We start from the raw sequence: 10894 nt of genomic DNA on the forward strand, positions 1-10894 counted from the left end.
GATAGGATCGGTCATATACACAATGAGGTTGCCCGCGATTGTAAATACAGTAGTGCTAATGAACTCGTGATTGCGTTGTTTGTATGAATGGGGCGTTAATGAGGTATAGACAAACCGTAAAAGGAAAAACAAGGGCAAAAGGGAGAGGAAAGGCTTGTCTCTCTCTCTCTGGACCGTTAATCTTGCTGGTATTTCCCTGAACGTACTACAGAATTTATTGATTGCTTTCCACTTTCATTTTCACAAACAAAGTTTCTGAACGTGTATCGACTCGGTGAGAAATTATTCTTTATTAAAGCGAATTGTGTTATTGTGTTGCATAATTCGGAAACGTTGCTGTCATCTGTCTTTGAAATCTAGTTTATTGAAATTACTGTTTTGAATAGGATATGTCGAAAAACATTGAGTTGGTGCACGGCACATATCGGTGCACCACACACAAGTTACTTCTAAAACAATTAGTGGTTAAACCTTGTAAGTTTTGTGAAGTAGATCAGTTGGCGCTTCAAGTTGTATTTTCATAGCATAGCCATAATTTGACATAAAACTTTATACAACTCTGCCATGTGGGGGCTAAAATTTTCAAAATCATATGTTAGTTCTAAACCCCTCAAAATAATACTTTAGTAAAAGAGAAAAAAATGAAATCGGATACATTGTGGCTCATCACGGACACATATCCTACCGGTCCTGATGGATCAAGATCTGTAAATGCAAGCTCTCCGCTCTCCCCTTCCTCCCCCTTCTCCCCCCTCCGATAACAGGACGCTATGGGAGACTTGTCACCCGTTCCCCCTTAAACCTCCAAAACTTATTATTATATTTCCATGTTTTTTTTTCTGTCGTGTTGCAGGTTGACTCGAGAACGGGTCTCATCGACTTTCGGACGCCGGCGGGGGGCCTCATGTCAGCGACGTCGTCCTCGTGGCCAGGAGGGAGGACACCTCGTCACGTCAACGCCGTCGTCCAGGATGGTGTAGTCCAGCATCGTGCATCAAGTGGCTGCAGCAGCAGCAGCTCCTTGTGACCTTTGGATGATGATGACGATGGTACTGAAGATGCTCAGGAAGTTGGGGCAGAGTTCTTACTTCCGGTGCGCGCACACAGTAGTGCGGTGTGTCCGGGACGATGCCTCGCGAGCGCGTGTGGCAGTGCGTCCCCTGTGTCGGTCGGTACTCGCCGGTACCCGTCGCGCGCGGTACGCACTCGGCCGGATGTGGCCACCGATTCAAGATTCTGTGGATACGGTGCTTGTGCGTGTGTGTTTGTGTGTGCTTCCGGGCGCCCCCGCCCGAAAAACATGGAAAACTGGTGGTCGAAGTGGCTGCTCTTCGTCCTTGGATGTCTGCCGCCGCGGCCCGCGGTCACCGTCCTGCAAGCAAGGTAAAGATTTATTAGACTTAATTACTATTTTTTGGTATAGTTTCAAAATAATTTTCGTTTTGAGACGGGATCTTTCCAAAAAAGAAAATGTTTCTTGCTTCTGCTCGCCGCCATGCGAGAAATCATACAACTACTAACAAGCATGATGGTTGTATTAGAGAACGAATTAGATAAAACAGAAGATTTTCTAATGTATCAAAGTTACAAGTCACACATGGTATTTTTAAACCAATTGTTTATTGTGAGTTCAATACGTTTAGCCATTAGTAGCTGTCAAAAATAAAATGATGCCGCTTTAAAATACGTACGATTCTTTAAGAATCTCTTTCTTCTATAATTTTAGTTTTACGTTACAATTAGCTGGCAAAAGCACAGGTTCCCCGGCAGGCTTCCTCCATCTCTCTGCGGAGCACCGCAGCGGCCCGTTCCGCCGGGCGGGCGGTCCTGGCCCGTTCGCCGCCAGAGTTGCTGCCAGCGGGCCGGGCGCGGGCGCGCCGTAGCCAGGCTGTAGCCGCTCCGAGCCGCACCAGCCTCCACCGCCATCTTGGGTCCCGGCGCAGCCAACCGGCGGCCGCCGGACAATGGCGTTGTGAAAACTACTTTTACTCGACTCTCGATTTCTGCCGTATTGTCACGCGCCTTCACTCTCCTCTGTGCAGTGAAAGTGAATTTGCAGAGTGGCTGAATCGGAATGGGGCAAGACAGGGCAGGGCGCGCTCGACTAAGTGGCGGTGAAAACCACAGGTCCTCGCAGAGTGCATAGTTTTAAAATCTCTCATATTTGGTTACGCGCAAGAAAACATAAACTGCAGTCTTTATCTCCTGCTTGTCCATTGTTTAAATTAATGTTGGAATACTTTACTACAAACCCCTCGTGCACGAAGTGTGAACTCATCCCCACTCTCCTTATTTGTAATAATTAGAAGCTCATGAAGTCAAGCAAAAAAACATGAGTCTAGTCATTCTATAAACATTTCCTTAAATAAACGTTATACATTATGAGGAATGAGGACCCTCTTCAAGTACAAGCAAGGCACGAGCCTCGGATCTTGCACTTATTATTGGCGTTCTCACTCTAAAAGCCTAGCTCTCAAAACGAAGAAAACATCTGAAAGCATTTTGCCATCAGTTTGCCCCCTCGAAAATATTCTTAATTCCAGTGCACTTGGTCCTGAACTGACTTTTGTCCGAGGGGTGGACGACTGGGCGGCTCCTGTGTACAGGCCAAAATGTACTCCAGGTGTTCTCCGATTGTACTCCGTGTACTCCGGCTGTTTTTGTCACAAGTTCTCCGCGTACTCCGGTGTACTCCGGGTGTACTCCAGGTGTACTCCAGGTGTACTCTGCGCGCTCCGACCGTCAATACTCAGTATTCTCCGACTGTAATCCGTGTACTCCGTACTCCTGTGTACACGAAAAATTCAAGTCGCCCACCCCTCGCTTTTGTCGCCTCGAGTGAAATTTTCTCACATACTGTAGAACAGTCTTTACTCTATTCGAAACATTTTTACTCATATTAACCAAAAACTAAATTTCTTAGTAGAATTAAAATAACAGTTCAGGACCATGCTAAACAATTTTTAATTTTTGAATCTTGCCTCCGTTTTGGGAACTTTTTGCTCGCAGTGGCTGTGCCACACACCTATACCTCACTCACCCACGTCTCGTGTCCACCGTGCGTCATGCAACCCTAATCCAGCAGTTCGTGCTTGCAGCCGACTAACACAGTCCCCTCCCCGCGTGCTCCCCCCTTCCCCTTTCTCAACATCAGACCCCTCGGTGGGTGGTTGTCCCTCAGTGTCGTGGGACTTTGGCCAAATATTTGACTCCTGGGACGCTAATCCATCGTCCGCTATTTCTAGAGGTCCCTCCCGCCTGCACCCAAGCCTCATCCTCTGCCCCCCTCCCTGCTCTCGCTTTTCCACCTCTTCTGTCCCCCCCTCCCCCAATTCCTCTGTCGGTCTTCCACCGCCCCGTCACATTCGCCATGCAGGACGTTGTGTTCACAAGTGTTTGTGTATTTTCTACTGTTTCTGTGTGAAACTGTTCACCTTTTCCTTTAATTCGAAAACAAGCCGAAAAAATGTGGAAAGTTACCATGAATTTCTTGAGTTTTTCTGACTGCGTTCGGGACCTAATATGGCGCTGGGATGAAGTGGTCCAAGCCATCAGGCCAAACCAGGCCACCATGGGATCCAGGGGCCAAAAGGCCATGTGCTGGGTCAAGTGGACGCTCGCTATCGGGAAGGGGGCCTCTTGTCCCATCAGCGTCTGGCGTCCCTGAAAAAAAAAAGTTCGTCAGTACTCACGAAACACAGAGACGCACAAAGTATTGAAAACCCCAGCGCCCTTTCCTCTTAAATATCCTACTTAGCAGTGAAATATTGATACCGGAACGATATCAAACATCAGACAGTAAGCTATACGAAACATCAGATCGATATTGGAACGATATCAGACCTGGAAATTCGTCGGCTTTTCCATCAGATTCATAAAAATGGTCTTAAAATGAACTCATTTTCGATATCTGATATCGTCATGATAACGGTCTGATATTCCATTGCTCACTGGAGGGGGAAAAATTTTTGTGATATCGTGACGAGCATGTTACAGGGGCGTGTCAGCTCGGCGTGACAGTAACTCCTGAACGGAAACCCGCCAGACGCTATCGGTGACGGGTACGCTTCCTTCAGCAAACTGGCTTTGGCACCAGTCCCGTCGCATGTCCACGACAACGAGAGAAAAAGAAACACATGCACAAAAAAACAAGACGTTCAGTGTTCAACACGAATTACACTTTATAGAGTGCAAAACAGTACCAGTCATTGTGATGAGCACGTTTGTGAGCGGCGCTTTGATGTTTTTATGGTCATTTCCTGAATGTGTCACACACACTAGGTAAGACTTAAGCTCCTTATCGATTTTTGAATGTTAGGGTTTGGAAAGTTTTGAAACAATTTGATTTATCTAAAAAATCTGCGTAGTGTACTTGTGTTTTATTTACAAAAAGGAACGGCCCTGCTTCCTCGACTCCATATTCCTCAGCGCCTGCACTCAGTGATATTGGACCTCTCCCAACCGCAGACGTCTTCTTCTTCTTTCGTTGCTCTCCCTAAGCACACCCCCTCCCCTTCCATCCCCCTTTTCACCCCCTTGTCTTTCGTCGAGGTGGCGTGGTGGATAAGGGAGAGGGGAAAGGGGGGGGGGGGCTGCCTCTCTGAGCTTCATTTCCTGCGGCGGAGGAAACTTACACGAGAGGGCTTTGGGGGTGGCGTGGTTTGGAGTGGGCGCATGTATGTTTTGTATAAATCTACAACCAGTCCCCCTCTTCCTCCTCCCTCTAGGGTGCGTTCGTGACTTGGGTGGGATATGAGCGAGAACGTTTCCAATTCAAACTTTTCTCCACAGGTTTTGAAACAAAAATGGAATTAATTGAACGCAATATTTATATCGAGTAACAGGCTTTGCCAAAGTTTGGCAATCCTATCTTTAAGTGGCATATTCCTTTTCTCTCCTCTACCCTCGCTTTTTGCGTGTTTAATCCTTTTAGACGTGGATGGGGTAGGGTCTCTGTGTAGTATTGCAGGGAGATGCTTGTCCGCCTTACGGACGGAGGCTGCTACTTTGTCGCTGATTCCCTCAATATTCCTCGCGGCTTGCGTCTCAGCCCGTGTCTGCGCATAGATTGGTCAAGTTTTCTTTTACGGGGGCTCACCAGGAGGGTTAGCAACCCCCTCTCCCCACCCCTCCCCCCTCACCCGAACCTCCAATCCAACTCTCTCACGCAATTCCCCTCCTCCCACCCCCACCCCCTCTCTCTCCCTCTCCTCTCGTCGTTCGTCTCTTTTGTGCTTTCTCGTACAAAAGTAGCAGGCGGGTGCGCTACTCAGACGACCCTGGCCGCGCTGTGGAACTTGTCGGACTGACTTAGGTCTTAGACAAAAAGTTTTTGCAAGGGATACAGCATCCGCTGGTATTGCGTGCCTTCCACCCCCACCACCCAGCTGCTTCTCGTTTCCTTGCCTCATTTCCTTCATTGAGTCCGGCTCTAAGTTTGCAGAACGGTACAGAGCGACGCTAGTGTGCTAGCCGAGGGGGTAAATATTGCAAACCCGCCCCCTTACCTCACACTCCCTCGCCACCCTATGACGTAGCAGTCTTTTGTCTGAATCGTTTTTTGCTGTTGCAGAGAATTACTCGATATTTCTCTTGTTACCCAATTCTTTGGAAACTTATAGATTTTGTAGTATTACATTTTTTCCATAAGCTGGATGTGATCGAAAACAACGTCGTTGAAGAAATACTTTCCATTTAACGTCCATTGTTGTCGATTCCATTCTAAATCCTTAAATCTTTAGCTTCTTTATTCGCGGTCGCGCAGATATTGCAGCGATGGATGCACGCTCACTCGTAAAGGAAAATTTTCGTCTTATTTCCGATGATCCCCGATACGATACGACCCGGGCGGACCCGCGGTCCAGTTCAGCTGGAGAGCATTGTCGGCATGTGACCCCGAGAGGAAAACAAAAACTATACACCACAAATGTAATACGTGGTCCCAGTTTTACTGGGCCCATATTTTCTGCTGCTGCCCTCCCTTACCGTAAATTCTACCCCCTCCCCCCCTCCATGCCCCTCCACCGCGCCCCGGTGCGCGCTCCCGGGCGGACGACACGAGAAAGAGAGAGAGCGAGGGAGAGAGAGAGAGAGAGAGGACAGGCCTGGCCAGGGTGCGCAAGTATGGCACTATACTGCAGACTATACTTCGCGGTAACCCCTCGCCCCAACCCCCTTCCTCCTTCCTCCGCGGGGAGAGACTAGCCCAGCATCCCCCTCATGGACCGCGCGGGCCTGCGTGTTTCACCCCTCTCCCTCCCATTTTGCTTTCTCTCTCTCTCGGGCTGTGCTCCTTTCCATTAACCCTGTACCTCGTTTGCGGCGACGCTTATGGCGCCCTGCTGTACCACTTTGCCAACGCCCAGAGGAGTGCCTCATCACTAGAGGAGACCCTCTGAATTTCTCATAACTACCCTTAACATATTTTTAATGTTGACGTGGAAGGGGGAGCTTGTCTTTCTGATAAGTCAAATTCTGAAATATAAATTTCGACGAATAGTGTGCTGGGGGGTTATTGAAAGCAAATCCAGACGAAATGAAATTCCTTATTTTGCCCTATTCTTGCGAAGGAGCTCCTCAAGCCACGTAAGGACGGAATCAATATTTTTCCATCCAAGATAGGGGCACGACCCTAAGCCTTTGAGCCCCGACGGCACTGCCACTGCTGCCGCTGCTGTCACATATGCCCTGAGCCCCCCCTTTCCCCCCTCCTTGCTGCGCCCATCACTGGGAGGTAGGCAACCCACGCGACTTTATGGTGCCACGTGATCGGGTTGGGGAAGCTCGGACGCAGGCACTGCAAGAAACAAAACTAATAAGAATGACCGGTGATGCAAACGGCTTTTCATATGAAAATTGTTACTTATTTCCGCTCCCCCGGCGGTAGAAGGATTAGATTGAGACTTCTTCGTCGATGATTCGAATTCAACCTTCTCTTCGAGTTACGAGTGTCTTATCATCATTTTTCCTCCCTCGGGAGACTTGAGCGCATGGCGAATGGATTTGGTACGCACGGCCATGATTGGTTACCCCCTCCTCCTCACATTTGCATACTACACAACCTGGCCACCCCGGCCAGGGCCACAGCTGTTGATATTCATAACTGGCGACAGAGAGAGGCAAAGGAAGGGGGAAACGAAATCGTATCAGGCCGCTTCGATATCTGTATGACGCGGACGAGGTGGTCCCTCTGTGTGAGCGGGCACGCATGGGAGGGGCGGCTAATGTGGGGCCCCCATCGGCTCGAATGGGGTAAGGCTATGGGACCTCTTACAAGGACTCCCAAGGCGTCCATAAGCCGAAGGGGTGACTAGGCCGCGGGTGGGACACAAAGTAGGCTCATCGCCTGCTGGCTGAGGGCAAGTAAACACTTCTAAGTGTGCCACGTCCTTGACGAACCCAAGTAAAAGCAGGGAAAACCACACGGGCTGCCGAACACCTGAAAGCGTTCAGCTCTTTGAATAAAAAATAAAAAAAAAAAAAAAAAAAAAAAAAATCCATGTGATTTGGAAAAAAAATTCACCAGGGCAGTACAATATATAAGCTGAGCAATGAAACGCTATCTCACACTAACACCTTCAAGTGCTTAACTTGAAACTTCAGTGCACTTAGTTCTGTTTACTGGTTGAACACTTGATCAGCGAAAAATTATTGGGTCAAACCAGACGGTACCGAAATATTTTTAACTTTGCTGGTAAGGGCGGACTGCGAGACCATTCCTCTTTCTTATGTCTGCTACTTGTGTGGACCTAGACGTCCTGCTCTTTCTCCCAGTCTCTCTATCTGCGCCTCTCTTTCTCTGATATAGCCTGGCTGGCGGAATCGTTTGCTCCGCCCCGTTTGTAGCAGTGTAGCTTTCTGCGAGATTGGTAGCGCGAGCTGGAAGGGGTTAGCAGGGGGAAAGGGGTGGGAGGGGATGTCACCCGTCGGCGTTGGGACTGTCTGAGGGAAGGGGCCCTGAAGTCTCGTACACGGCTGCGTGCGGAAGCGCTTGACTGTGTCGGCGACCTCGGGCTGTAGACAGAGAGGGAGCATGATGTGCCTCAGGATTTTTCTCAGGGGGTACGCTGCTGCGACTTCGAAAGTAGCTTGGGAGAAAAACTCGTCCGGTGGAAGCGGCCAAATTGAGTGAACAAGGACGTTTGGGAGCAAGGGTAGAGGGAGAGAGGGGGGATGCTACAACACTGTCCTCTTCTTTTAGCAGCTTAGGGGATGATGACAACGGGGGGTGGAGAGGGAAGAGGAGGGGGCATGGAAGGGCGTATCTAGATGTTTCCGCTGATCTCAGAGGAGACTCCCGGTTCGGGTCGGGCAGGGCCAAAACTGACAATACTCTCCCCCTCTCTCTCTTGTGCTCTGCCGTGCTTGCTTCTGGTCTCTCTCCCTCTCGCCATTTTGACCTGCGTCCTATTTTCCTGGAGGTCGGGTTATTTGGAGTGGGTGGAGCAGAAAGGTTTTTTCTCCCTTCTCTCTACCACTCCAGTCCACACCACCCCTTTACCACTCGACTCCCCCCCGCCTCTCCCCCCTCTCGCTCCGTCATGCCCTCGTGAACTTTATATATTCGCGAAGGGCGAGCGAGGGCCGGCGGCGGGGCGGGGCGGCAGCAGGGTGGCGGGCGGAGGAATATTGTGTCATTTCGTGGGGTTCATTTACACACAGCGGGCTGCTGTGTCCTCCGGCGGCCCCAGCCTGGCCCCAGCCACCCTCTGCGTTTAGCAGCCCCTGCGCGCAGCAGCCCCCCGAGGGAACATGGCCAGGGCGCTCCGCCCCGCCAGGGCGACGCGCACATTTCGGGGAAAACGGACCCAGCGCCACCAATGGGGCTTGACTTTGCCGCCAGCAGGCCAGACTACCTCTAACCCGCAAAAAAAAGACACAATATTACAAATGAAAACCAAACGACGAAAACGTAGTTGGTTTCGGAAAATATATACATTTACATATATAGAATTGAACAAATACTAAAACAGACAACCACTTCGTTACTAATAAATTTCATTTGATTTTTTTTTAGCGATTGAGCCGGGAATTAAAACGCTTGCACGTAATTTTGTCACTGTGCTAGTTGGGGAGTCCTGCATGCGTACCCAGTCTCACCCGACGAGCGGGATGAGGCAGGGCAAAAACTGGTGAGCGAGCCTATGAATAGTCAACAGCGCACCCTCCGTGGCACCCTTCCCCCGGTCCCGTTACTGGGTCACATTGTGTCGGCTGCCTTCTCGGAGATGCTCTATTTCTTATCGAAGAGCGCCCCCCACCCCTCTCCCCAAACCTCCTCCCACTCTTCTATTCATAATGTGACACTCGGCCGCAGTCCGGTGTTCCCTGAACCGGGTGTCGGCGGCGTTGCCTAACTTAACTTATGAACAGTTTCCGTCGCATTTTCCGAAGCAACGGCTCTCCCTGTTTCGGTTGAATATTGTCCCTGTTTCGCACAGCGTAGTGTGTTAGGATAAAAACGGGAAATACATCATACTTTCCCCTTCACTTATAACTCTACCTTCCAAGATACACATGGTTCAGTTCCCTTCATGCCAACCCCCTTTGCCTTCCCAATGAAGAATTTACCAACAATCGTAAAAGCTTTTTAGATTTGTTTCCTATTCCGATCGTGCTGACAAGCGCTGAGCAGGGAGTGCCGTATTGTATATGCAAGGTGAGCCTCACCTTACTCTCGTTCAGCTTTAGTTAAGACTCCCTAAACAGGAAGGTATATTTATGCCACCTTAAAAATGCATCATTTACCTTCTGAATTTTTGAGGAGAAATTTTCAAGATACGTCAGGCAGAAAAAAAACGTCAGTGAGCTGTGTGTATAACTTTAAAATGCTTTTTAAAAAGAGAGGCGAGGGGAAGGGGGAAGGTGATTAATAAAATTAAAAGGGTGATGATTTGTATTCAGAATCCTAATCCAGGCCCGTCGTATCTGACATTCCGTCAGGTTGTCGGTGCTGGTCAGTGCATCGTTCTCACATTTTTGGACGGCCCACACGAAGCGCGCGCTCTGAAGGTTGGACCCACCGGGAGATTTGGGGAGGGAATGGCCGAATTATGAAGAGGATGCCAGCCGCACTCGACCCCCCCCCCCCCCCCCCCCCCCCCCCTGGATGTTTATCAAGAAGGAAGGAGCGGAAACAAGTGTAGTACATTAGTATCGTTAGGAAATACCCCCCTCCTCAACAATTATACACTCCTTCTTTTGTACTCTTTCCTGCAAAATCTCAGTTCATGTTGCAACGACGTCTGCCATCTTTGCAAAGATGATTAATAATGATTAATCGTTCGCTACTAAATTACTTGATTTTTGGGGGGTAATTAAATTAGACCATCTTGTTTCGAGCAAACTTGTCCGCCTCACGGTTGACTGGTGCTACGTACTTATAAAATCTTAATGTTGTCCTCACAGCGGGAAAAAGTGTCAAACCGTGAGAATATGGCGGCGGCGGTGCCGGTGCGCAAAGGAGCCGACCCCCTTTGACCCAGCAACGCGTCAGCGAGGAACCTGCTGCCATGGCTGCCGCTCTGAAAAACAAAACACAAATGACAGCCCCGAAAAATACACAAAACGGTCGTGACTAGACCAAACTCTTTTGTTTTATTGAGGCGCACATCCCGACATTTGCTTATAGTTTCGTCACGCGTTGGCATCGGCGGCGTAACCGCGCGAGCAGAGCCCGTGGGAGGAGGGGGCGTCGGGGAGGGGGAGGAGGAGGACTTGAAAGAGACCGCCTCCCGCTCTCATGGATAAAAGTCTAAGTTATGGGCCGGCGGCTGCGGCGGCGGGGCTGTGGCCGCCATGGGCGCGCCCAATGACAACACGATACAGTGTGAATACAGTGTAGCATGCGAGAGCAAAACCCGTTCAATATCCGCCTGCAACTCGTGGTACGTCC

General features: G+C 49.7%; 1 protein-coding gene and 1 long non-coding RNA gene across 6 annotated transcripts in view; one reads left to right on the forward strand and one right to left on the reverse strand.

Moving 5' to 3' along the window:
- Window positions 1-10894, forward strand: part of LOC113202757 (uncharacterized) — a 173852-nt gene that overhangs the window by 20414 nt on the left and 142544 nt on the right. For 3 of the 5 annotated variants that reach the window (XR_008011397.1, XR_008011395.1, XR_008011396.1), the window contains one exon: window positions 854-1383. Coding sequence is in view for 2 of the 5 variants with exons in the window: in XM_052269778.1 (XP_052125738.1) it covers window positions 1035-1383 (349 nt within the window). In the remaining 3 variants the exon portion in view is untranslated. Of the gene's footprint in view, window positions 1-853; window positions 1384-10894 lie in introns of those variants that run through there. The other 2 variants (XM_052269778.1, XM_052269777.1) reach the window with 1 other exon arrangement.
- Window positions 1293-10894, reverse strand: part of LOC127749867 (uncharacterized) — a 17614-nt gene continuing 8012 nt past the window's right edge. The window contains exons 2-3 of the long non-coding RNA XR_008011399.1: window positions 3481-3663; window positions 1293-1372 (exon numbers count right to left, since the gene is read on the reverse strand). This is a non-coding gene — a long non-coding RNA (uncharacterized LOC127749867). The remainder of the gene's footprint in view (window positions 1373-3480; window positions 3664-10894) is intronic.

Source organism: Frankliniella occidentalis, unplaced genomic scaffold (genome assembly GCF_000697945.3).
Source record: "Frankliniella occidentalis isolate FOCC.00 unplaced genomic scaffold, Focc_3.1 Scaffold102, whole genome shotgun sequence".
Classification (NCBI taxonomy): Eukaryota; Metazoa; Arthropoda; class Insecta; order Thysanoptera; family Thripidae; genus Frankliniella; species Frankliniella occidentalis.